Raw genomic sequence first — 27,989 nt, 5'->3', positions numbered from 1 at the left:
CACACTTACTTTCTCCTGTTTATTACTGTGCGAGCAAGCCGTCTGCGTCAAATAGTAGTAAAGTATTGATGACAGAAAAATTTCTCATGGAAATGTTTGTATATTGATGTATTTCGCCACTTTGATAATTACAGAGTACCTTTGCAGCAGCATCACTAAGCTTACGAGGAGGCCCTCATAGGAGTAGCCTTTGCAACATGCTCTCTTCAGACCATCAAAGTGAGGTTATTTCCTTAAGAATGCTACGCGTGTTCCAGGCCAAGGATTCGATCCAGAAATCCCTGACGACGGCTGGCAGCAACTTGGTCAGCACTATTGATACTCCCATATCAACAGCTTGGTTCACGCCTTCCAGCATAACAAAGGTGCCCTCAAGCCAGGTGAGCCACACGTCGACAGGGATAAGGAAGCCTGTTGAGTTGCCTACTTCAAACAGCATTTTGAGAGTTACATAAGGGGAGGCTGTGGTAACCGTGCCAGATTTTCCGCTGCAGTACCTAGAAAAACAAAACAAAAAAGCAAAATTAGTTACATTCGATGCCATTTATTATTAACAGGTATATCATCATCATCATCATCGTCAGCCTGACTATACCCACTGCAGGGCGAAGGCCTCTCCCATATTTCTCCAATCAACCCAATTCTGTGCTAGCTGCATCCACTTGACCACTGCGAACTTCACCTCATCCACCCACCTAACTTTCTGCCGCCCCCTGCTATGCTTTTCTTCCCTTGAAATCCAGTTTGTTACCCTAAGCGACCATTGGTTGTCCTCTCTTCGCACTACATGCCCTGCCCATGCCCTTTCTTCTTAATTTCCACTAGAATGTCCACAACTTGAGTTATTTCTCTGACCCACTCTGCACGCTTCCTATCTCTTAATGTTACCCCTATCATTTTTCGTTCCATAGCCCTCTGCGTTGTCCTCACCTTAAGTAGAACCCTCTTGGTTAGCCTCCACGTTTCAGCCCCATAGGTGAGTACAGGCAAGATGCAACTGTTGTATACTTTATTCTTGAGCGATACTGGTAAGCTGCTAGTCATAATCTGTGAGTGCTTACCAAATGCCCTTCATCCCAATCTTATTCTTCTTGTTATTTCCTTTTCATGGTCCGGATCTGCGGTTACTAGCTGTCCTAAGTAGACATATTCGCCTACTACTTCCAGGTAGTAAGCGATAGGTATATATAGGCATAGGTATATATACATATATAGGTATATATATACAGATATATATAGGCATGTTAAGCTGTGATTTAGTTAAAGCTGCCCAAAATAAGATAATGGTTGAGGGGCAGATACTTTAGTGTCGTATGTCATTGATTTTGGTACTTGTTATTTCTTTTTATTGCGTTTTTTCCTAGGAATTTCAAATATAAATGACATATGACAAGCTCCCTAGAAAGGCATTCTATGCTAACAATGTGGAATCATTCACCAGCGCATACCACCTGCTGACATGGAATTATCAGCCAAACTACCATGTGTTCTTCGTTTCTGATGTCCACCGGACGGCCGTGCTAGATCCAAACATCCCTCGCCGAAAATGAACTTCCGTCAGGCGTACATACACAATCCGGGTTCGTAAGTTCGCATCCGTACTTGCGCTGGATGTGCGAAATATGTTCACTTTCGTATGTCCGCATGAGAGAAGAACGTGCACATTCGAAGGATGTACGAGCGAGGATATTCGCAGGCTCAGTATGGGTGTACACTTTTTTTGCGATGGAAAGATTTTCTTCTACACATCTAACTTTTTTCTATATTATGTCCCAGTTGTATCGATAGGTTGATAGGTGGGTGGCAGTGAGGACTAGATTGCATATTAAATTTTTACGCATTTTACTTTTGCCAAAAAGCAGTTTGAACGAAGTTTCTATATTGACATAAAATATTTAAGTTCTGCATCTGCTGCATTGGGGCAGCTGTTTCAAAACATTTTTGTTTGAAAAAAAATATTTGCTTTTATTTTCGCTTACATCTCGTCCGTTTCGGTTTTGTTTCACGTTTGGACCCAAGCCAAGCTTGTTTCTTATATAGACCAAAACACTGTTAGCGTGGCGTGGTGCGTGGTCGACATAGTGTTTTAGTGCCCAGCAAAGGCCTTTGCGGGCATCTTGTGTTGGAATATCATCCCTTCTGCCCTGTCCGAAACCTCAGCAGCCATCTTCAATTCGTGGGTAAGCTAACGATATCACGAATTTCTTTTCATTTTCAGAAAAAGGCGCCTTGGTCACTGAAAATGAAGTGATATCAAGAAGCACCTACTAGATATGCCGGAATTTGCTGTCGTGTTTTCGCAACCACGTTGCAGCCATTGTTTTTAATTTGTGTACCAAACTGTGTGCCTAATTTGACGATTTTTGCGTCATTAACTCATGTGCGTGCTTCTAAACCGTTGGTCGCCATGCCTTCGTTCAAGGCGTAGGCTCACAGGTGCACTAACGTAAAACTGACCCAGCGAACGTTGTCCGAATGGGTAAAATAGAGTGCCTGCATTATTAAGGCAGCCTAGTCATATGGAAATATTGTTGCACAGTGCCCTAGTTAAACTTGCAAGCAAGTGCGCGTCTGTCGCTAGATGTGGGGCAGAGAGCAAGGATGCTTCGGTGCGCCTGGCGGACCCATCTCTATGTTTTGATTGGTTAAGCTCGACTTATCGGCGTCCCGTGCGCAGCTACGGCGATTTATGCGGTGCTGCTCGGCTACATGGCGCTTTCTGCTTCATCGTAAACGCCACAGTTTTCATTCTGCCTGACCACCGCCGGGGTTGAATTTCTAGATTTTTCTAATGCAGAGTAACAACCAGCCAGGCCGGTGACGCAGATTGATTTTTTTTTAAATGGGGATTTATGTGACAGAGCATAAAGCACAGCATTTCCTTTTCGTCCCTTATTGCACACATTCTGCTTTGAAGATGAAATAACGAAATACTGTTTTGGAAAGACTGCCATAGTTGTGCTGTGTAATATTGAGTCGATAATTTCTCGAAAATGACTTTCAATTTCATACTAGGCTGGTGAAATGAAAAAAAAATTTCACTCATTTCAGTCTTCTGTATGTATTCACGAAGAGACATCACAAGTGTGCTGGAATATTATAAATATGCTTTTAAACACTTCTTTACATCCATTACCAGTTGTACATATAGGTACCAGTTCAATGAGTGTATGACAAAGTTGCTGATCGTTTCTTGAATATTTCTGTCTCCTCTGAATTTTGGTTTAAGCTTCAAGGCTAACCACTGTAATTTTTTCCAGAAGACTGATTTCTTCCACTCGAATATAAAAATAGAAAGGTTGATGCCCACTCAAGCTCCTTGTTATATTTGAACACGGATTTCAAGAAATTTATATTATCACAGTACAGCGCTGATGTGCACTTATAATAAAATAAGCTTTGCTGTATATTTTTTTACTATATACTCCAAAGCAGGCACGCAAAAAGCATGCATGCGTCAAAAATTCAAATATCCGACATAGATCCAGAGACGGACTTCGCAGTGGATGTCTGTAGGCGGGACAAACCTATACATTTGGACTCCTGTCGGACAGCCGTCGGACATTCGCCGGGTTTTTGCGGAAGTTCAGCGGATGTCCGGAACATCCAAAACGGATCTCCGTCGGCTGGATATTCATGGGTTCTTGGGTTTCTATTCGTGATTCTTTTGTTTCAATAAATTCCTAATAATGCGACTTCGCAATCAGTCTATATGTGGATTCTGTGGCGTGGCAGACAATACGTCGATTAAAAACATATATTTAATGTGTTCAACTTCATGTTAGTATTATTGTTTTAATTTTATTTTTGCTCTTACACAGCATTAATATATAGCAGCCTCGGCGGCACTGGTGTTCGTAGGTGAATAGGCTTTCGAATTCAGAATTCGAATATCCTAGTTCGAAATATTCATCATAGAAATGTGTGCGCAGAGAAGCAGATGCTGAACTCTTTCTGTCAGGTGCGCTAGGGACGGTAGAGCCGAACGTGGTATTGCTTGAACGTATGTAAAGCCCTAAGACGTCAGGCAGCGCTATTGAACCCTCGGCCATAGACCAGCCTGCCTCTTCTGCGCTACAACAGAGAAATATTGGCCCTCCAGTTCGAGGCAACTCTTTGCGCAATGAAGCGGAAGGTTAAATTACCACTGCTGAGTTCCTGTAATACGTAACCAAGGGGACGCTGTTTCACTGCCGCAGCTCTGCGACAAAAGAGACTCTAAATAGCATTAATACTGCAATTCGAAAGCGTTCGTAATTATATGATATAAAGCAATCACATTGTAGTATAAATTCACCGAAACTATCGCAATGATCAAGCCTTTCTCAGTGGCCGTTGCTCACGACCCAAAGGAGAGTTCTGTGATGCTGGGGTGACCATTTTTGGTTTAGGTGGGGTTCCTTTTATTTCTTAAGATACACTAGCTGATAGTGTCAGAATGAGAACGGGACTCTATCGACCGAAAAATATTTTATAGGGACATCATCACTGCTCTCTTTAGTTTTTATTGTTAAGTGTTTGAATTACCCGAACTACGTTACACGGTTGATACGCCACATCGCCGACAACACATAGGTATTTTGTAACAGAAGCCTCTTTTTGACTAAAAAAAAACCCTTCAAGGTTTTGAATTCTTATGCATCGGCGTGTGCGACATTATGATGGGAAAAGCGAGTCTACAAGCCGTTAGTGTCTTTTCTTGAAGAAACCAGGCATCGTAGTTGGTTTCCCATTTCTATACGACAGCACGACTACTACCGTTTAAGCTCTATATTGCGGAATAGCAATGCGGACGTTTCTCATCTTTGCAGATATTTGAGTTCTTAAGGAAGCCGCGAGCGGATAATCATATAAAGGAGAAGCATATCCAGCTGCCTAGTCATTTTTTCAATGACGGTAGTTTCTAATATGACAGGAAACGCCGAACAAGGCCCACGAAGCATCCGTGCACATGAAGAAATACGCCGGGTCGGACATCCCAGCAGGAGGCGCCTAATATAGAACACAAAGGTTCAGGCATCCTTCACAGAAAATTTGGAATGAAGACACTTGTAGCTCACGAGAATCTCCTATCATTAAATACCGCTAAATTCCTGCTTAGAATATTATTCCGGGACAAAAGCACTTACTTCGCCAACGCCGTGTGCATCTTCAACGCCTAGAACCGCGAAGACAAATTTAGCACACGCTGTTCTGTATGCAAACTGGGCTATGGTCGCTCACACAAAATACCATACCAGGTAGTGGCTCTACTGTTTACATAGAATGCCTTCTTCGACACCGGGTGGTCAAGTAAAAAGTTGTGCCCCGTAAAGGCGTATACAAATATGCGTGGTTTTAGTTTCGAGCTAACGTGTCGATGTACCTATAAAGTACTGGTAACGCTTTACTCAACAGCTGCGGGACTCAGCCTTTTTACCACATTCTCTACGGTAAATATTTACTTACTATATCTGTCGACCGGAATGCACCCGCGGTCAGGCAAGCACCACATCTCCAAGAACGGGAATACGTTAGTGTACTGAAGTATCAACTGAACTGCCATGTGAATGCTCCGTAGCTTTAACCACGTGGCCTTCAATAAAGGGGCCCCTGATATGCTACTTGCGGTAATATTCCAATGCAATAAATCCATAGAGGTAGTGTTTTTTAGTATTTGAGGCACATTTGAGCGCTTTCTATGGAACCTATATTCATAAGCAATATTTAAAAAGTGCTCATGGGAACTGCTCGCAACCTACTTGGGCATACACACTGCGAGCACAGCGCGCAAATGTCTCTATAACGTCATTGCTAACGTCATATAACGTTCTCTATAGCGTCACTGCGCGCCTGCTGATTGCACGCTCCCAAGTTAACTGTCGAGACGGGGCATGATGGGGCGCCGCTGTGGTCATTTTTATTTCTTTTTTTTTTTTTCGTGCACGGTGGTGAGTGCTGAACTCGTCACGGTGGGAGAGAAGGAGCGTCAGTTCTGACCGCCCATATGTAAAGTACGAATTTATTTATTAGTTTCAAATTGTTGGCATTGCGGTGAGATATACGCGCATAGATAGCGCAATAGCACTGTCGTGAATCTGAAAAATAGGAAGACTAAATCATGACACCTTAAGGGCAGCCTCCTACAGCTAGAACGCCTAAAACAACACCACAAAAAAACAACAACAACAGAGCAGCAGTATCATCGCACGCATGCGCTGGGAGCGAGCTGAACGATGAAGCTGAGCAAGGACACTATAAAGAGACGTAAATTAAAGATGCGCATTTGGGATTCAATTTGGTTCGAAGGCATCCTTTTATTTCAGGCACTTCAAGTGGGTTTGCAATAGAATGTAAAGGAAATTATTAGGCCCGCCGTGCAGCTCATTGGTTTTGGCTATCAACTGCGCATTCTGATCACGAAGATTGGATCCCTGCTGCGGGGAAACCGTTTGGACGGAGGCGAAGCACAAGATACCCGTGTACTGAGCCTTTTCTGCGCGCGTTTGGGAACTCCAGGTGATTGAAAATTTGTAATCTCTATACAGCGCCTTCTATGACCGATTATGTCACTTTTATAGTCACAGTTTTTAATCAACTTTATTTCAAGAAGCACTTCCTTCCTTTCTCCCATTATAAGTGAGCAGGACGAGGACGGCACGCTTTTGCCACGTGAACTCTCGTTCTCTGAAGCACGAGCGCAAGTCCATTACAATTTCATTTCATAGCCGTGGCCGGCTTCAATGCGTTCGCGCCTGTACCGATGAAGAGGTGCGGGTAGAAGAAATTGCGCCGAGCTGGTGGGAGAGGGCGCTGTTCACCACCATCAGCAAGTAATTCAGTGTCCGGTAAGTCTGACAGCGTTAAGGCTAGTGTGAGCGTACTCCGTTCAGTTGTGATCATAGAGTTCCTTACACTAACTAGAGGGAAAGCTGAGGGCGCTGCACTTCAGCCACCATGGGCGCGCTAAGAATCATGGGCCGGTGTGCTACTTGTTGCGGGACAGTCGGTTTTTCTCGAGTACGTGGAGTGGCGTTACTGCGATGTTTCTTTTTCGTCATCATCATCATTTGAAGGTGCGTACATAGACCGCGAAAGCCATAGTAGCGAAGGCGCAAAAGCAGACGTCGCCAATAAATGGTTTCTGTTTCCCGAAATGCCACTAAAAACTTCCTTAAGTGATTGCACAACCATAAATATTTTCATAACGTTTTTTTTTATTTCAAAGTTTGCCTATTAAGTGCGAAATTTTGGTATTTGTGCTGCTCAAAACTAAGCCAATAGGAGGAAGAGCCATCGCTTATATTGGATAAATCTCGCACTGGCATTCTGTTTCTCTCTTTGTAATTTTTAGTCACAATATTCAATCTTAGGACATTATTTACGGTAGACCAACGTTTATCTTTGCATTAGTTTTGGCCAAAAGTTGTAGTTCTGCACTCGGTAGCTCTCCGGCCCATGATGCTTTGAGCGCCCATGGTGGCTGAACTGGCTGTCTAGTAACTCCATGTAAACGCCCATAGACGGCAGCACAGCTTTCCCTCTAGGTAAGAGTAAGAAACTCTATGGTTGTGATGGATTTGTTGCGCCGCTGAACGCATGTGCGAGTATGCTGGGTCGAGCAAACGCAAGCATGTCACTCAGACCTCTACATAGTTATACGTGACCGATATCTACGCTCGCGCCTGCGTGCGCTCCAAACCTCTTCCTCGCTGGTGAAAGACATTTGAGCTCGCTCTGCCTTTTTTCTTGCCGGCTTAAAGGTATATCAGACTTGGGAGGCGTTCACGCATGAGTGCAGACCCATACGTCTTGGAGGTCTCCGTGAAAACAGAGGATCCATGCGGTACCGCCGCAGCGTATTATAACGCTTAGCAGGAAATGATTCCAGAATCGAACGCTATTCATTGCAGCCATAGTAAGACGGCCCTAGCCATCGACGAATTCACTGGGTGCAAACATTACGACAAAATACGCTGAACCCGCCCATCTGAGACACCAGGATTCCAAGGTGCTTGCCCAAAATCTCGAAGGCGGGCGGGAAGACGCAATAATTACTTGTGGAAAGCTCGCACAACTGAGGCAACTTGGAACGGAATGGTTTAGAGCATGCCCAACTCATAATTGGCAGTATTACGATAGCATTATATCCATAGAATTTTTACTGACCCCGTAGGCACTTAACTGCATTCTAGAAGTATCTATCACCGGCTGCCGAATGATCATAAAATGGCCTTTCGCAAACGAAAGATAACAGCGTAAATTAGCTGCACCTATATATGTGGCGTGCTTAGAACATGTACTCACCTCCACGGTGCGCTAAAGCGTGCGAACCCACGCGTGCTGATTTCCAGCATTGCCTTGCCCCGTCGACAGAAAGGTCGCGGAGCTCCGTGCACCTCCAGCTTGGATAGACCCACTAGGGTCGTATTACCTATGGTGAGGCCTGGCAGCGCTTCCCTGGCGTCCGTGTCCGCTAGGTTGTAGGATTCGGGCAACCGCTTGAGCAGATCATCCACCGCTTGCTCTAGGTCGATGTCAGGGAAAGTGCAAGAGCCTACAGACACGGATCAGTGAATGTCATACTTAGAAGGATCAAATGAGAAAGCACTGTAACTGCGGCAATTCATGAAGGTGAAGTACGATTTTAGGCACTTGTCTTTCAAACTGAATAATTGCATAAACATTAATACAGCGGATTGTCTGTTCAACTGTGTGTTTAAGATTGATAGTACGAACTTCAAATCATTCATTATTTACTTTTTTTTTCATCGGTGCTTGCTCCGATTCGAAAGGTTTCGCTGTTTCTGTTGAAGATGTGATGGTTTATACTTTGATGCGGGCGCGTATCTTATATATATGAAGTGAAACTTTGCTTCTTTGTGTAGACTATGGCCTATAATGTAGCTGTTTAGGATTCTCATCTGCATTCATTAAAACAACACATGTTGATTTCTTGTGAATCGGGTTTCTGTGCAGAATGCATTCGTTAGCTCTCCTTCTTGCAGTTTAGAGCCTATTTATCTGTATCTTTTCCAAAGTCTAAACACAGCATTCTAACCTCATCACGATATCAAAATCCATCGACGCCCTGCCTCACTTTCACACTTGAAATTTCTATGTCCATCATATATAGTACTTAATCGTCTTTAAGAAGAGCATTTTACTACGGGGAAATATACCGCACAACTGCGACGAATGCCACGTATACAAAAATCAGACTTAGTAGAAATGTTGAATTAGACTCAAGCGCACCTGTTTTTCTAAGACAAAATCTGCTGCCCCCTTTTTGTGGACGGCGAAAAATTGCTGGGTTTCTGCGCATATCACCATCGTATGGAAACCCTTTAGATTTAAACTATATCTGCAAATACTTTCAACAACGTAGTTTTGTGAGGCATTTGGACCAGCCATAGGACTCAATCTAGAAGGCGGAAACGGGTCAAGATCTGGCGCTACCCCGTCACTCTTCACACTGCCTAAAACGGTCGAGGGGATCTGCGTACGGGGTGAAAGAGCAGAGGACGGTTACGTTATGTTGTCGCAGAGGATGGTTACGTTAGAAAAATAGAAGCGTGGGGTGAAACAATTACAGATGCTAACTGTAAGTGTCGCATATTCTAAGCCAAAATTACTGATATGCCCGTGCAGCGCAGGAACGTGGCCTCTGCCACGTTATGTGCTATGGCCCCACAATTAATCGTAGTCTGGTGGTTTGAATTAGACACCATACTTTAGGGAAAAAATGAGCCATCGCTCAGACACGGGTCGATTATGGGGCGTTAGCTTCAGACCTATATTCGGTTTTTATTGCATTAACGGGCTCAGCAATCAAGGAAAGAGTTGTGTATTTAATGTTTTGTAATTTACGCGCAACGCCATCTGTTGGAATACAAGTAGCGTGATCTAGTGAGTATGGCAATGGTGGGGGGGTAGAGGTAAAACATCCCCACAACATGCAATTGGAGGACCGTGGTTCGAGTCCCGGTGCCACGCAATTCTCCACCGGAATGTAAAAAAAAGAAAACAAATCCGCGTGTGGATGAAATTGCATAAACAGGTTTGGGGGTGACCTGACGGCGGCGAACACCTCAGGCAACGCACTCCTTCACCAAAACAGGTGTTGCCCACCCTAGTGCAGTAATTAACCCCAACCTCCTATGAATAGTCAAGTAAACCTCCGACCCTCAGTCGCCAGCAGCTGCGGAGCAACTGCCTATGGCGGCGGCAAGAAATTAGACGCAGGGGAGGGTGCTAAGAATTTCTGGCTCCGGACAGGTCGCCATCGGAAACTGACTCTGGCAACGTTTAACGCTAGAACCTTAGATAGAGAGGATAGTTTAGCACGGCTGTTAGATCAATTAGAGGGTATGAAATGGGATATTCTATGGCTTAGTGAGGCTAGGAGGCCAAATGAGACATACACTGCACTGAAGGGTTGGGCATACACAGTGTGTTTGAGGTTCACCGGAGAGACGAAAACGAGCAGCACGTGTCCTTGTCAATAAGGATACAGGTGGTAATGTAGAAGAATTTTATATCATTATTGAGAGATGGCAGGAAGGAATGAATGAATGGGAGGGGGGAGAGGGAAGAAGAGAGGCAGACAGAGGTGCCGTATTGGAGGGTAGTGGAGAACGAGAAGCACGTTTCCTTGTCAATAAGGGTAGTTTTATTTACTATTTATTTATTTTGATTATACTGTTAGCCTTTATAGAGGCTGTTACAGGAATGAGCAAAACTGAACACGGAGATATACAGAACACTAAAAACAGGCAGAGGAATTTCACGCTAAATACAAGTAAATTCGGGCACAAACTTGGTCAGCATTGATAGTGTCCGTGTGGCAGTCTATTTAAGGAAAGAGTAATATGTAATGACACGATTACACAAGACAAATATTAAAATGAAAAAACAAATTCACTCAGGAAGATTGTAAGAAAGATATGCACAAATAAGAGTCACAACACATGATCAGTTTTCAGTTTCGATAGAAATAGAGGAAGTGACGGGCTGCTAACGGCATCATTTGGTAGTGCGTTCCACTCCTGAATTAACTGTGGAAAGAAAGAGTACCTAAACGTGTCACAGTGAAATCTAATATCTGTTAAATGTTTAGAATGTTTCGAACACGTGTTTCTTGCTGATGAAGGGGACAGGTACTGATCAATGTCCACTTTAAGATGTCGACTCAATAGTTGGTAGAGGAACTTCAGGAGCCAGAAATGGGCTCGGGTGCTTAGGGTGGGACGACAAGCTTTATTAAGGAGGTCCGTAGGATAGTCAAGTCTGCGATAATTGTTATATAGTAATCGGACGGCTCTTCTCTGGACACCCTCCGGTTTGGCGATTAGTTGATTCGTGTGTTTGAACCAGCAAATAATATTGTATTCAAGTATAAAGCGAAGCAACGATGTGTAAGCCAGTAACTTCGTAGGGGGAGAAGCCGACAGAATTGATCGTTTCTGGGAGAAAAGTGCACTGAGAGTTTTATTTGTTATGTATAAAACCTGCTTGCTCCACTTTAGGTCAGATGAAAGAACCACACCAAGGTATTTGAATTCATGCACTGATTTTAGTTCTGTGTAATTAATTGCAGAGTGAATTTAGACGGGTAATATAGCTGGTAATATAGAATACTAATTCTATATCATTACTGAGAGAAGTAGGGAGTGAGGGATGGATGGGAGGGTGAGAGGAAAGAAGAGAGGGAGATAGGGGTGCCATAGTGGAGGGCTACGATCCACCGTGCTATAATGGCTTTTGCCTCATGGCACTTTAGTGATCCAAAGTGCCCCCTCCACTCTCTCCTCTCCCCTCTTTCGCTCCCATCTTCCCGCCTTCCTTTAGGGCGTGGTACATGCAACGAGTTAGGCAATAGCAGGGGGAGGAATCAGTGTAGGTTGCTGAACGCAATAACTTTCGATTCATGAATATCTTATTTACAAACGAAAGAACCGGAAGTGGACGTCGAAAAGTGCTTATGGGGAGAAGAAGAATGAAATTGACTTCAAACTGTGTTCTAATCCTTGAATCGGCAGGGTGTTGAGGCGTGCGGAAAGGTGCGATGCAGTGACCACAGGATGGTAAAGTCTCGAGTTAATCGGGATTAGAAGAAGAATTAGAACAGATTAGTGAGGAAGAAGTCCATCAAATAATTAGCAGTAAGAGGAAAATGAGAAGAATTCGGGCTCGGGCTGCAGAATAGATATTCAGCGCTAAGCGAGAAAACTGACCTTAGTCTTGAAGCACTGAACTATAACTTCAAAGATTTCATTACTGACCTATAATGGTAGAAGTGGGCGGTAGAATTGTTACAGAGGATACCTGTAAATTATCTAAGGAGAGGGAAGATTTGATTAAGAAACGCCAAAGTATAAAAGCCTCTAACACAAGAGATACCGAAGCTAATCAAAAAGCGCAAAGTGTTCGTCATAAGGAAGTATAACATGGGGAAAATTGACCATGCTCTAAAGAACTGTCCAAGCGTAAAAACTTTAAAGAGGCAATTATAAATAGGCAAAAATCTGATGTATGCACCGAGGGAAAACGCGAGAAATGCCATTACTAATATGGACAAGATAATACGGACCTGAACAGTAGCCAAAGTATTCAGAACAAAAATGAAATTAGCTGTAGTGAAGAGCAATCAAATGTTGCACCAGTGACGGAGGACGAGGTTAAGATATCCTTAGAAGCTATGAAAGGGGGGAAAGCAGCTGGGGAGGATAAGGTAAATACATATTTTTTGAAGGACGGGAGAGGATATTGTGCCAGAAAACTGGCCACACTTGTACACAATGTCTGATAAAATCGAATGTAAATTAATCATTGAAGAACGCTAATATTATCTTAATTCATAAGGAGATGCTAAAGCCTTCAAAAATTACAGATAATTCAACTTACTATCTTTTATATACAAGATATTTTACTAAGGTAGTTGCTATAAGGATCTGGACAACCTAAGATTTTATTCATTCAAAGGATCAAGTAGGATTTCGGAAAGGGCACTCTACCATCCATCATAACCAGGTGATAAAAAGGGCTCGAAATATAACCAGCGCCAGTACATAGTATTCATTCACTACAAGAAATTTCACTCGGTTGATACCTCAGCGGCCATGAAGTTATTGCGAGATCAGAGTGTAGGTAAGGCATATGTGAAAGTACTGCAAAATATCTATTGTTGCTGCACAGCAACCGTATTTCTGCATGCAGAATTAGAAATGTGTAATGCCAATTAAGAAATTTGTTAGGCAAGGAGACACGATCTCCACAGTGCTATTTACAGCTTGCTTAGAGGGTTCATTCAAAGACATGGAGTGGGAGCAGTTAGGAATCGGGTTAGATCGAAAATATATCAGTAATCTCCAATTCGCTGTTTACATTGCTTTGTTAAGTAACTAAGGGGACCAGGTAACTGCAACTAAAGTTTCATGATATATACAGAAGAAACAAGGTAGGCCTAAAATAAATATGCAGAAGACTAAGGCAATGTTCAACAGCCTGGGAAATAAGAAATTTAAAATAGGTAGGAACCATAGATCCGGACCACAAAAGGGAAATAACTAGGAGAATAAGATTGGCATGGACCGCATTTGGAAAGTACTCACACAATATGACGAGCAGCTTACTGGCATAACTCAAGAGGAAAGTGTATAACAGCTGCATCCTACCGGTACTCACTCTTATGGGGGCTCACCGGGGTGGCGCAGTAACTGCTGTTCCCAAGGATGCGGGATCAAATCCCGACCTCGGCGGCCGCTTTTCGATGAAGGCGAAAAAAGGTGCCCGAAGTGCTGTACGATGTCAGTGCATGTTAAAGAACCCCAGGTAGTCCAAATTTCCGGAGTCCTCCAATACGGCGTGTCTCATAGCTTATTCGCTTTGGAACATTAAACCCCCAAACCACACCAACCAATCTCCTATATGGGGCTGAAACATGAAGGTTAACAAAAAAGACTCTACTAAATGTTGAGGACAACGTAGAGGGAAATGCTATGTGTAACGTTAAGAGATAGGAAGCGTCCAGGGTAGGTCGGAGAAATAACTCAGGTTGCTGACATTCAGTCAAAATTAAGCAAATGGGCATGGACAGGACATCTAGTGCAAATAGAGGATAACAGTTTGTCTCTAAGAATAACCAATTGAATTGAATTCCAAGGGGAGGAAGGTGTAGCAGGGGGCAGCAGAATATTTGATGGGTGAATTACATTAAGAAGTTCGTTGGGGTCAAGTGGATGCAGATAGCCCGAGACCGGGATAATTTGTTGTAATGGGATAGGCTTGCGCCCTGCAGTGGTATAGTCCAGTTGATGCTAACGATGATCTAGTGAATGGATTCTTCACCAATCTGGGATAGCAAATTTGCTTTTACCTGGATCCCATGGTGCATATGTCAACCTGCGCTATATCCGGTATATTCCTTTATATCCGAAGAAAACTATGTGCCAAATTTAAGTAGCAAAATGTACAGCTTAAAACGTCGAATTGTTTGAAGCTATCCAGAGTGTCCTGCGACCAATGGTTCAGCCGCGTTTACCATTGCAACACCGTCTGGGGAGATGGTCCTCTATGCGGAGATCCCTCATGTTTACCGTATCACGCTTCTGCCTGTCCAATTACATTTTGTTGTGGCATGCTCATTGATGCCGATAATTCTCCATCTTTGTTTTTACAAGCACCAGCGGTGACCTGCTGATCACGTGCTTGAGCCTGATGGTGGTGGGGCGAGGCTCTCGTTGGAGGGTCCAGCCGACCCCCTACCATGCTGTGCACAAGGAAGAGCTTCCGTGCTCCTGTGGTGAGCAGAGTGCTTTAGGCATGCCTTTCAGCTTGCCTGTAGGTGCCTGTGACTGCAGTCACTCTTGCCTACAGAGCCGGTTCCGCAAGGGCACCGTACATAATTATATAAAATGAGTCGAGTTTTTTTTTTTACTGCTCTGTGCTATAATATAGCTTTTTTTGCGGCTGTCGTCAGACGATTCCGATATACAGATACGCGGTGTTTATTCTGACTGCATCACAACGTGATACCTGGTACAGGTGACACGCTGCACACAAGCATGGACAACTGCTAAAGGACACAAAGCCCGCCACAGCCCTCGGCTATATCAAGTGGCATCAGCGCACTGTTACCGCTCCTGCAAGCTCGGCCACGCCAACTTATTTTAGTTCGCACACCACGGCACATACCACGTCACATACGACGCTACAAATTAAAGAGTTTTTTTATAGACAGCGGTTACGCTGTTAGCGTGTTGCCCAGGCGACACCGGTCAATAAAGAATTTGTTCGGACAAAAAATTCATGCGCACTCCTCATCAAGCCTCTGTCTATATGCGTGCGTATATCACCTTTATGGCCAATAAGTAGATAATAATCATGGTTACAAACCGCAGTTGCCATTTACTCCGTAGGAGGTGTTGCTATTTGGAGTTCGTGTATTGGTTCCCAGAGGTTGTATCCGAAGAGGATTGAAGCTGTCTTGCGCTCATCTGTATCTTGCTGCCTGCCAGCTAGGCCTGCCTAGAATGCACACACAATTTTCATGAACGCACATGAACTAGCGGAACGCTTTTTTCACGAAAGTGTGTACATTGTTAGTTTTATATTTTTTTACATATTGGAAAAGTAGGCTGTAGTGTCGCCATCGAGAATTGACACCAGAAAAATCGCTAAAATAGGGCCTCGCTTGTCGGTGCACAGCATGCATAGTGATTGAAGATCGTAAGTTTATTTTTTTATTGTGTCAAAGGAAGTGGTTGTTTCGTGCACTGCGATCTCTAAACTATTCAAAAAAAAGGACATGCCATACCATGACCAGCGTGATCACATTGAAGCCAGGAAGAAAGAAATAGAACACCATGCATCGCTTCGTGCTTACGTCGTTAACGAAATGTGTGCATGTGCGTGTGCGTATATGTGCGTACCACAAAACAGACACTTATCCACTTTATTAAACCGCAAACATAAAACAGTCTGAATAAATGGTTCAGACACGAGTGAAACCGGCCTAGCGGCCAATTAGCTATTACCGAGGTTAAATGCCGTCGCGATCTTGCGGTTGTGGTGTTGCGGCGTACAAGTGTCACATTCAGGCAGCAAGACACGGGCCTCGTATTCGCGTTAAATTTCCTTGTCGCCTGCTGTGCGCTGTATTTTTTAATTTGAGACCCTGCGCATTCTTGGCTATGCTGGACACTCAACCGTTTTTATACTTTCTCAATAACTCCGCAGTGTTGCGGAATGGCGCTTAACAAATACTTAATTCATCAATGCGGCACCAGCCACAGCTGTATAATCCATCACTCGGGCGTTATAGTAAAAAGCTTTGAAGCAAGTTTATGGGCCACGAAAAGGTTATTTTTTAGCAAAAATTACAAATTTCCTTTCACTCCAATCAAGCGGGACTTCATATTCTCGTTTAATGTACGTTCATTATTTTCCTAATGCTATTCCTTACCAAGGCCTCCTTATTGAAAACGATTAGCCGTCAGTGTCTGACCGTGTCTTGTGACCACCAATACTGTGCACGAGCTAACTGACGATTTCGATAAAACTTTATTCTACATCATGGAATCTCTGCGATATTTTGAACCGCTGCTTACAAGTTTTTACAAATTCAAATCCTTATATCATCTTTATATATATAATCGTTTTTAATGCCTGCAGGTGTCAATGAAACTGTATAATTGTGTTCCATATGATCACAAGCCGAAATTCAGCACTGGTGCTTCTCGACGTGATGCTGGGCCGATTATTCGTCGTTAGTGCGACCGTAGCGGCGGTGCGCAACGGCTCATGAAGAGTCCTTGTGAAAGATGTGCGGCATAGGGATACAATGTTTGTTTGAGCTCGACAGCAAACCGCATCATCCGATTTGCATGGCGGAAGCGGATGTTGGAACCGGCAGCAGCAGCCAGGGCGACTGGAATGGACTGCGCACTGCTTCCACAAGCCGAACTCATATAGAATAAGTCTACAGTCATATAGAATAAGTCTGAAGACGTGCACAGTTCGTTAACTGTATAGGTTGTGAAACACATATTTACACATATCTCTTATGATCCTAATTGTAACGATGGCCACATGCACATACCAGTATAAATGCACGCGCAGATACTGCATGAATATAGGTTTACTGCGGAGAATTCTTTCCCATGCTTGCCGCAATAAATTTCCGTGGTGTGACCCGCTTCATATACTGTATGTTTTCATTGTGCCTTATTATTTTATCGAGAATGGCCTTCTTGGAGCGTAAAAATTTTGAAATTAGCAGGTGCTCATCACAAGGACCAGGTGCGGTACTATATTTGAGGCGGTCAACTATTCACTTATCAACCATGGGCACGTTTCTTTGCAAGAGAAACATAAAACTTGCGCGTAATACCTTTTGCTTGGGCAGTGTTAACATCGGGTATTGTAAGCTGCGCTTGTCGACCTCGGAGATCCCCGTTAACCAACGAAATGCCGGCGTCTTTTGATCGGAGGTGGGCGCCGGTCCTGATCGATTGCGAAAAGCGCAGGTCCTGGGCTGCTATAACAACCTAACATTTTTTGGCTAAATCAAGTTTTAGGAGCAACACATAGAACCGGCAGTGTTTAGAGAGCTGCCAGACAGAACTGTGATGTGCCCTTCGGTTACGCCCAGCTGCGCAACAAGAGTGTACTGTAGCCCCCGTCTTTTCAGCATTGTTTAGTCGGCATGTAATTGACTAGACCACCCGGATAGGGGCGGCCTTTTACTGTCTAGCTATATTAATAATTCCATCAACTAGTAATCCAATTACCTGTCAGTAAATGACAATACGTTAACGTTAATCGATGCCTTAGTATTGGAACCAGCGAATACGAGCAGATTATGAACCCCTCCGCAAAGGTGTCAGCTGGCTGTGACTTAAACCTTGCTTGTATCGCCGTTTTAGCAAACCCTGAACATGGTGGATTGTGTTTTGAGGATTTTGAGAAACAAATTCGCTCCTGCTGACGTTATTGCTTGTGTATTTTGTCACATATATAATATGCTTTCTATTAAACCTTTCATATAACACAGATTGTAATTCGGTCTTGACTAATCAGTGATTGTATATTACATTTTTGTAGACAGCGAGATGATCACGGTGGAGATAAGAAAAACAGATTATAAAAATTTACTGGTTTTTATTTTCTTCTTTATAATGGAGAACGAAATAACACGTGTTTTTATTACCTCTTAGATTCTTGTATTAGCTAGGAATGTTAATATAAACAGTAGAGTTCCCCTTGATCTTCCAAATTACGGTAAACGACAGCCCATCTCCGCTCACGGCATTAGTGTTCGAATCGCCCAGCGCACTTTCACATTTCATTGGACTGGTGTGGTAATCCCCCGCGCCAAAAACGCACGTGCATTGCAAGAAAAGAGGGGCGCAGTGACTCTATCCAGCAATGATGTGGAATCGCATTTAATTTGGAAGTAGGCTCATGCATGCTCACCGGCTGAGTGAAGATGGTATTGCCAGCCTACTGCATTGTAAATAAAACGTCGGCCACCTGCAATTCATGATATTTATACCACCTAATATAGTTTATATCAGCCACTCTGCTGGAACATCAGAACTGTTAGCCACATTTGAAGCGGGCACTGCCCCGCATGAAATAGTGGTATCATGCAACCAAGACCTGATTTGCCGCACCATCATTTCAGTTATTGACGACTTTAAACACAGATAATGCCCGATCGTCTTTTAGGTGGCGTTAAAACCAAGATGGCGTTATCGTTTTGATGCCCTTGAATGGGCACATTACGCTTGTATCTTTTAAACTGTAGCTGCCGCACCAACAACGAAGCGGACAGCAAATGCTACGATAATATTTCCTGATGTAGTTTACATATGTATAAAAATGCTATGCCAATAAAAATATTCGGAATAAATTTGCCGAACGTTATGTGTCATTGTTCCCATATTGTCTATTATCGCGTGATGGTAAGGAAGTTATTTTGAACATTGTTTTGCAATGAAAAAAGCATAACATATTGGAAATCATGATTAATTTCAAACCTCTGGCTGGCATCATGTCATTGTATGCGTTTTATGTCTTTATTTTTTGTGTTTGCTTCCATTTTAACAATTAGCAGAACACATATGTCGAAAATAAGCTTGTATTCCACCACCCTCAAGCAGCCCTTAAATGTTCATTCATGCGTAGGTTGTAAGCTCCTTAGAGAAGTCAAGCTCACCATCTGAAATGCTGCATACCATCGGATATTAAACTATAAAACATTTATGTATTTTGCTAAGTGCTATTATCCCATGACTCATGCATATATGCACATTTAGGTTGAGGAACGGATTCCCGAAAATCCTTTGCACGGATCCTTTCACCATGCTATTACATCTTGTCCAATGATAAGCACCTTTCTATAGTGCCAATCTGTCTGCTTCGCAATATCAGGGATCAGCTACGAATCCGCTATTAATAGCTAGGCTACTGAACGCAGTACAGCTGTCCACTACGGCAACCCAACACATGTCTAATTTCGCGATGTCGGCAGAGTGAGACAGTATGAGTATGTCGGTAGCATGAGACGGAAATTGTGGAATTCCTATACTGCAAGGAAAATAAAAAATAAATTAACTGGCCTTATAGGCCTAAGGTAGTTCTACCAGTTTATGGAGCTTTATAAGCAAGGAACTCTCTCCTATAAGTGCAGGCCAAAAAAATACTTACCACGAAAAGATTTAGATATTTTTAATCAGCTCTCTATGTGCCCATGAGGACTTGCAATTACTTCTAAATAATGCGTAACTGTTATTTCAAGCACTAGCGTCTGCCTTATATTTGTTATCTTTAGCATCAATATGCCTCATTCAGGTTAAAAATAACAATAAACAGCTATCATGTTGTTCAGAAATATGGGCGGGTTAGTTTACGGGGATCTGCGTCCCAAAGCTACTCAGGCTATGAGAGACACCATAGGGGAGGACTTCGGAAATTTTGACTACCTGGGGTTAGCAAACGAGTGCCTTGCTTTTCGCCTCCATCGAAAGTGGCCGCCGCGGCTGGGATTCAATTCTGCATCCTTGGGCACAGTAGTCGAGTAGTCTAATCACTGCACCACCACAGCGGGGATTCTCAAAAATATGCCTTACACATTCGGTGCGCTTTTGGAGCCCGAATTGCGCCACTAGCTTTGGGCAGGATTGTGTTGTGGGATTTTGCATATTAAATACGCGAAAAAATATTCGTGAATGGCTACTCACCAAACCTCGCAAGTTCCTGGGCGATCACAATTGGTGTACATAAAAGGATGGCCCACACGATCTTCATGTTTGCAGAGAGACGAGCGTTTGAGCTAGAACGAAAGTAACAATATATTGATGATAAGCGCACCGCTCGCTATATTTTGCCACAGATATAAATTAAATTCGCGTCAATCTTTGGCATTGTATATTAGACTTTCTCACTGGAAACAGGCGACAAAAATGTGCGATACAGAGTTTTTCTAAAATGCCCTAACATTCCGTTACGTGCAGAGTAGACGTGTGATGGAGGTTGATGTATGCAGCAATAGGTAAATTAATGTTACTTAAACGAGCTGTTTCGTGGCATGCATAAATCAAATTTCCCTGTAGTATATCTCATGATGCCCGAAGTTCAGAACAGCAGATTTACTCTGCCAAGAAATGCTGAATATATATTTGTTTTTCAATGATTTTTAACTGTTGTGTTTTTTTAGTGACAGGTGTCTTTTTTCTTTACCTGTCTGATTTTTGTGTACATTTATAAAAGAAGTAACATTCATCGCTTGCCACTTTGTTCTTGTTTGTCTAGCTTAGTCTACGCCCCTTATGGGATGAGCAGGCGTGCAGTTTTAAAAAAAAGTAACCCGAACAGAAAGGCGTACTAAAAAGCATAGTCAGCGTGGTTTCACGATGCTGTTTTTCTAAGGCATAGTTTCTTTTTTCAAAAAGACGGGGTGCACCTCTTTCTTGCGTGGCCGAGATTTGCTAGCTACTAGGTGGAGGGAATGGCTCACGGGCTCAAAAAAAAAACATGATGGAGTAGCATCAACTATATTTGCTTATATCGTAATCAACTCCATCTATTACCAGTGTGACCCGGTACGATGCTGATACGCGAATATAACTAGATTCACAGGGAAGCTTAGCGCGAGATAGATGATAAGGGAGACACACATGACGAGCACAAACTTGGAACGAGCTGAATTTGGAAGCGAGAACGATTTACGGGCTCAAGGAACTGTATACGTATGCTCAGCTATCCACTGAAGATGGATGAAGGGGATATATAAATCAAACTGAACCAAACAAATCCCGGGTTGCACGAAAGATAGATAAAACACGGAAAAATACTGGATGCATACAAGAGATATATTACACAGCTTATACAAAGAAAGCTTATATTTGTAACAAAACAACCGACGTTTCCCGCAGGCACTTATTGCTTTCTAACATATGAATAAATGACGCCTAAAGAAGCTACCTTGCTAGTTTTTTTTTTTCGAGAGGCCAAGAACTTTTCTTTTTCCGAAAAGTGGGTGGCATTTGCAGCTCAAACAATGCTTAGGCACATTGTTAGGTTGGTTGATTTAAAGGAAGAAGCGTGTTCCCTTAAGCCATCATTGAATCATATGTCGGTCTGCCCTATATTTGCCCACAGCTCAGGACTTCGTAAACTACATCTACTTTGCACGCAGTTACATGCTGGATGCTAAAAGCCGGTTTCTTATGGTTTTCGATCGCCAGTGCGCAAAGGTTTGACAGTTTTCGAGGTGCCGTGAAAACGGCGTTTGTAGGAAACTTGCTTGCCATTCTTTTTATGTTATGCGATAAACGGTGAACGTAAGGCACTGCAACGTATATCCTTTTCTGTCCAGCTTCAATGATAGTGCTGAGAACAGGTTCTCTCTTTTCATCTCTGCGTAGCTACTTATGCAAGGCTTTCACGACAGCCTTGATCACAGAAACAGGATAGCCAGCATCCTTGAGGCGTTCTATCTGATGTTCAAAACTAGACGATATTTGGTGAATACACGACATGAACAGCGTGGAACTCAGCGACAAGGAGACAATACCACGCTTCGCAAGTTTATAATGTGAGGAATGATACAGTAGAGAGGTTTTCTTAGTACGTGGCATAGAGGCCCACCATATGTGACCTGTCATGTTGAAACACATTCCTAAATCTAAAAGCTGCACTAAGACATTTTGCGGTAGTACGACGGTTAAATTCTAGGATCTGTTGACGACGAAAAACCACCCCAGGACTGAGCCAGAAATAAAGGCAATGATATCATCCCATAGTTTGAAAGTAGCAGATAATCATCAGCAGATCTAAAATCACGAGCCACATTTTGATTGTTCACCATGTCTTCGTGCTTTTAAAGCTAAGGAATGATTACATTGTTTTTGTTGCTGATTTAGTCCAGGGGCGGTTCTTTGCCGTCACCAGTTCCATGTATTTTACCTTCGAACTACCACGAAATTTCGTCGGTAGAAAGCTACGCGTTATTCTTGAAGGCGCAAGCTCATCAGATATTGCGGTCTTATCGGGTGGTCCCAAAGGGATCGGTTTTGGGCCTTCCTCTTTTTTAATATTTATCAATTATATAGTTGACCGGGTTTCCAGTCGGGTCAGATTATAAGCTGATGATTGTTGCATTTATCATGACGCTACTTGCGTACGCGACTCCTATGAATTCCAATGTGACCTTGACTCTGTCTTAGTATGATGCAAAAGATGGCACATCACATTAAATTTTTCAAAATGTAAAGCTCTATACTTTACAAATAAAAAGAAACCTTTAAATACCCAGTACTCTCCCGGACAGAAACTTATCATTTGTTAATAATTACAAGTACTTAGGTGTTATTTTCGCACACAACGTTTCTTGGAACGACCACGTAAAATGTATTGCTGCCAATGCTAGCGGTATGTTAAACCTTTTAATATGAAATTTCAAGCGGGCACCTGCTGATTTCAAGGAGGCACTCTACTTCACAAACGTGCGTCCCATCTTAGAATATAGTGCGACTTGTGATCCTGAAACAAAAATACTTATTAGCGAACTTGAACGAATTCAAAAACGAGCAGCAAGGTTCGTGTCCGCAAACTATGATTTTACTAAAAGCTCCTCTCAGATGCGCAAAAAATCAGGGTGACCTCTATTGAAAGCCAAACGCAAATATATTAGACCTAAGCTAATTCACAATATTTCTATAGGCGCAAGAGGTTTGTGTAAAGGTTTATGCATGAAGCTGCCAGCTATATATCCTCCCATTTAGATCATTCGTTCAAGGTTCAATATACCAGTGCCGTATAAATGTTATTAAAATCTAATTTTTTTTTGCTAAAACAGTGCATGACTGAAATAAATTGCCAGAAGTTGTCGTAGCCCCGCAATCTTCGTTTGATAATGCTCTGTCGCGCTTTTTGTTGAATTAAGCTTTTTTTTATGTGCTGTGCTGCCGTGCGTTTTCAAAAAAAATTGTTTTTGTATACTATTGTTTATTATTCAATAAGTCATTTTTTGCGTCTTTCTTGATTTCATGATTCTTTTGTTTTGAGTTTGCTCAGTGATGGAATACATTGTATTTTTTATCATTTTTTTATGTTGTCATCTGCATGACAATGTATGCTTTTATGCTGTATCCCCCTTACAAAAATGCCCTCAACGGGCGCAGTAGGTACACGTATAAATAAATAAATAAACTGTCTCCTTTCAGTTTTTAGATTCAGGAGTGTGTTTAAACACGACAAGCCACATACGTTGGGCCTCTATACCACGTAGTAAGAAAAACCCTCCACCATATCATTCCCCACATTAGAAAATTTTGGTGTAGACGTGGTTTTCACGGCGCCTAAAAACTGTCATGCCTTTGCGCACTGGCTAGCCAAAATTATAAGAAACCGGCTTGTAGCATCGAACATGTAGTAATTTCGTTGCTTGTAAAGTAGGTTTTGCTTAAGAAATCCCTCTGAGATGTGCCCGCATATATATAGAGCAGACCGGCAGATGTCTTAATGTTTGTTCAAGAAAGCACGCAGCATTCTTTTAATATCAAATCTAACAACCTGCCTAAGCATTGTTTCATCTACAAATGCCATCCACGTTTTCAAAAAACAAACGTTCTTGGCCGTTAGAATGGACAAGTAGCATGGAAGCTGGCATCCACTATATGGAAAAAAGTTTTTGGCCTTTTGAAAGGATAACTACAGGAAGGGCGCTTCTTGAGGCGTCAATGGCTCATACATTGGGAACGAATATGTGCGTGAGTGAAACGTCGTTTTTTTTTTTTTTTGTTTCAAAATGAAGCCATGTTTCTAAATAGCGTTTAATTCCTTTCGTACGGTTCCGGTATATTTTCATTGTTTAGCTGTCTTTGTGCAGCCAGTGTTTTTTTTTTGGTTCAGTTTGGTTCTCCAATCCCCTTCATGCAAATACAGTGGATAGCTGAGAATTCGTATATAGTTACTTAACCCCGTATATAGTTTTTTTCGCTTCTAATGTTAGTTGAAAGGTTGCGCTCGTCCTGTGTCCTTTTCTTATCTTCGTCTGTCTCGCGCTAATCATCCCTGTAATCAAGTTATAGTCGCGTATCCATATCATACCGGCTCATACTAGTAAAAGAGTGGGCGATTATGATACAAACAAATAGAATTAAAGCTCCTTCATCATGCTTTCTTTTGGTTCCGTGAGCAATTCTCCCCTCCTTGTAGCGAGCAAATGCTCATCCCGCAAGAAACAGGTGAATCCCATCCTTTCAAAAAGGAAACCATCTATTAGAAAAAGCTGCACCATGGAGAAGCGTCCCCCGCTGCTTTCGCCCTTTTCATAGTTTCTAAAGCGCTTTTAACCTCGTCCTTCGTCAGCGGCGGAACGCCTGGTTACTTCACTACTGCCTATCCCACTATTTTCCGGACTACATAGGTTACTGTTGAGGTCCGTATATAGAACTCCTTGGCTACTTTGACTGTCTCTCCATATTCGTGATGACATTGCCCGCCTTGTCCTTTAGCGCATACATCTCATATGTTCCTATGCCAATTTCCTCTCCACCGCTTTAAGGATTCTCCCGTTCCGTAGAGCATGCTCAATTTTCCGCATGTTATACTTCCTTATGCCGGCCACTTTACCCTTATTGATTATCCTTTGATAATATCTACCACTTCTATCTTGTCTGTTGACTTGGAAGCTTTCAGACTTGGCGTTTATTAATCAAATATTTTGTCTCCTTAGATAGTTTACCGGTATATTTTCTAACTACCCTACCGTTAATTCTAGCGCGCACTCAGTAATGATATATCTGAAGTAATTGTTCAGTGCTTCCAGAAGCAGGTCATAATCATCAGTTAAAGCTGAATATCAATTCTGTAGCGAGATCCTGAATTCTTCTGCCCTCCCCCTCACTACACATTCGTAGTGCCCTTCTTTCTAACATGTTCCGTTCCTTCTTCAGATCTGGACTAATTCGAAACCTTACCATCAAGTGGGCACTGAATCTCACCTTTACTATTACCTTTACACCCTGCATAACGGCAGGGTTAGAACACAGTATGAGGTCAATTTCATTTTTAGTTCCCCCGTTAGGGCTTTTCCATGTATATTTCCGGTTCTTACGCTTCCTTAAGAAGGTGTTCATGATCCGTAATTTATTACGATTTGCAAACTCAACTAGTAACTTTCCCCTGGTATTCCTAGAGCCAATTCCCAGTCACCCACTGCTTGTCTTCAGCCTCCTTTTTCCCTACCTTGTCACTGAAGTCACCCATTAGTAGAACATATTGTGTCTTTATTTTCCCCATTGCCAATTGTACATCTTCGTAGAAACTTTGGACTGTCTGGTCTTCATGACTACATGTAGGCCTCTATAACCTTCAGTTTATACCACTTATTTGGTTTATTCACGATGCCCTCTATATTACCAGCTATATCCTATTCACAAGGAGCCATACTCCTAGTTCTTTTCTCTCCTGTAAACATCTATAACACAATGCATGTCCTCCCTTCAATGTAATATATGACCCACTTGGCCTCCTAACCTCACTAAGCGCTGTCACGTCTCATTTACTGCCCTCTAATTCGTCTAACAGTACTTCTAAACTAGCCTCACTAGCTAGGTTTCCAGCGTTCAACGTTACACGGGTCATTTTCCAAAGACTGCCTGTCCGGAGCCAGATATTCTTAGCACATTTTGCTGCATTGCAGGTCTGACCGCCGACGTGGTTTGTTTCTTGGCAGCCGCTGGGTACTGAGGGCAGGAGGTTCTATAGAGTATGCATAGGCGGTTGTGGTCAATGACTAAACTATGGTGGCCAAATCATGTTCTGCTGATCTAGTGCGTTTCCGGAGGTGTTCACCGGATAGGTCTCACCCCAAATATGCTTATGCAATTCCATCACCACGCGGATTTCCTTTTTTTTAACCCAGTGAAGATTTGCGCATAATCGGGATTCCAACCGCGGTCCTAGTTCTTGCACGCGAGGCGGATGTTCTACCTCTACGTCGCAGCTTCTAATTACTAGCAAACTGATATATAGCTTCATAGCCTTTTGCAAGAAGCTATCAAACCTTGATAGCTAGCGCAAAGGGTTAGAAGGAGCATGAGTCCGCTTTAAAATTATTTTTCGAGCCAATATTTATATAAGGAAAATAAAACCGCAGCAGACACAGGACGGAGGCTAGAGACAACACAGGGCGGTTGTTGTCTCTAGCCTCCGTCCTGTGTTGTCTCTAGCCTCCGTCCTGTGTCTGCTACGGTTTTATTTTCCTTATGTCTCACCAACTGGCCTACACATCTACCCTGCCAATATTTATACTTTAGCAATATAGCCACACCCTGCTTATGAATAACTGCATACGCTTTGGAGCCGGCTATGAACTAGCGCTGACCTTTTGTACTTACCTTTATCGATACGTTGTATTTTGCGGCTCCTCCTAGTCACCAAAGCCTCTGTTGATTCTTCTCAGCTGCGTATGGGACCGAAACCGGTCCGTCTGGTTGCTTTATAGGAGAAAAGAGATTCGGCTGCACTGATACTGCTGAAGCTGCAAGAAGCACGTTCAGAGCCATTTACTTGCTTCCGGCCGTGGTGCCTATCGGCGGCTACACATGAGCAGACCAATTATTTCAGTTTGGAGAGGAAGGAGATTGAAATAATGGGCTGTTCTAGAATAGCAATTATTGCTTGAAGTTCCGCTACGTTATCCTCATCTTTAGTGATGCTTTTTTATTGTTATAGTGTAAGTGTAGTTCGTGCTGGCTGTCCGTAGCAGTTTGTCCAATAAGAAACAATATATCCCGAAACTCTTCTGCATTATAATTTTATCTGAACGTTAGCGCAATCGGTTGCACATTATTCCTTATATAAAAACACTGTAAATTCAAGACAAAGTATTAAATTTTAAGGTGATATTGCCTGTCCCCATCTAGCGAAAAGGCAGCAGAGCGTGAAAGCTTATTATATATGTAAGCAGAATACATTTACGTTCTATATGACTACTAGCTAAAACCAAATTATACAAAATTGTTCGAAATATTAGACTGCCATTTATCTAATAGTGCTATTTCACCTAATTTTAGCCAATAATTTATACCTGTGAATAGAAAGAAGTATGTGTGGAATGCTATCGTTACGCGTGTTCGACCTGACTGCCTACAGGCTGTGTTCGCCGCTGGTCTTTCCAGTCCCAGTACATATAAATGAACCCCCATCACACATTTGGTATAGGTATTTGGTGAGAGCATCGATCCTGGAGCTCGGCAGTCGTACTCTTCTGACACCCATCATATATCTGAGGACGTTAGATTCCAAGCCGTGCAGGCGGGACTAGCTGTCATCTGTGCCGGCTCCGTTCGCCAGCGGGACCCAGCTATATTCAGCGGATCCGAAGACCATAACATAGAAGATCGGCTCAACACCTTGGAACGGGTGAGCCTTTACAAGTTAGACAGTGATACAAAGCTTAACAGTGTCATATTTTATTTTACCAGCGTGGCTAA

The 27,989-nt window shown here is 42.8% G+C and overlaps 1 protein-coding gene across 1 annotated transcript; it reads right to left on the bottom strand.

Annotated features, from left to right (window-relative positions):
* Positions 1-91: 91 nt before the first annotated feature.
* On the bottom strand, positions 92-27,050 carry LOC146200332 (uncharacterized). Its single transcript, XM_084595503.1, has 4 exons — positions 26,892-27,050; positions 20,226-20,317; positions 8,287-8,536; positions 92-497 (listed from the first exon to the last, which is right to left on the bottom strand). The coding sequence occupies exons 2-4, from the start codon at positions 20,290-20,292 to the stop codon at positions 215-217; spliced, it is 600 nt and encodes a 199-aa protein (XP_084451629.1). The 5' UTR covers positions 20,293-20,317; positions 26,892-27,050; the 3' UTR covers positions 92-214.
* Between the last annotated feature and the right edge of the window lie 939 nt (positions 27,051-27,989).

Source organism: Amblyomma maculatum, chromosome 2 (genome assembly GCF_055883805.1).
Source record: "Amblyomma maculatum isolate TAMU_Amacu chromosome 2, ASM5588380v1, whole genome shotgun sequence".
Classification (NCBI taxonomy): Eukaryota; Metazoa; Arthropoda; class Arachnida; order Ixodida; family Ixodidae; genus Amblyomma; species Amblyomma maculatum.
Note: the sequence above shows the minus strand (reverse complement) of the source record. Positions and strands in the feature narration are given on the sequence as shown.

Bases quoted from the DNA above. Each gene is read 5' to 3' on its own strand.
- LOC146200332 (XM_084595503.1), bottom strand. From the start codon at position 20,292: ATGAAGATCGTGTGGGCCATCCTTTTATGTACACCAATTGTGATCGCC. The intron at 8,537-20,225 runs GTGAGTAGCCAT...CCGTGTCTGTAG, and splicing joins CCAGGAACTTGCGAGGTTTG to GCTCTTGCACTTTCCCTGAC. The intron at 498-8,286 runs GTGAGTACATGT...TTGTTTTTCTAG, and splicing joins CGCTTTAGCGCACCGTGGAG to GTACTGCAGCGGAAAATCTG.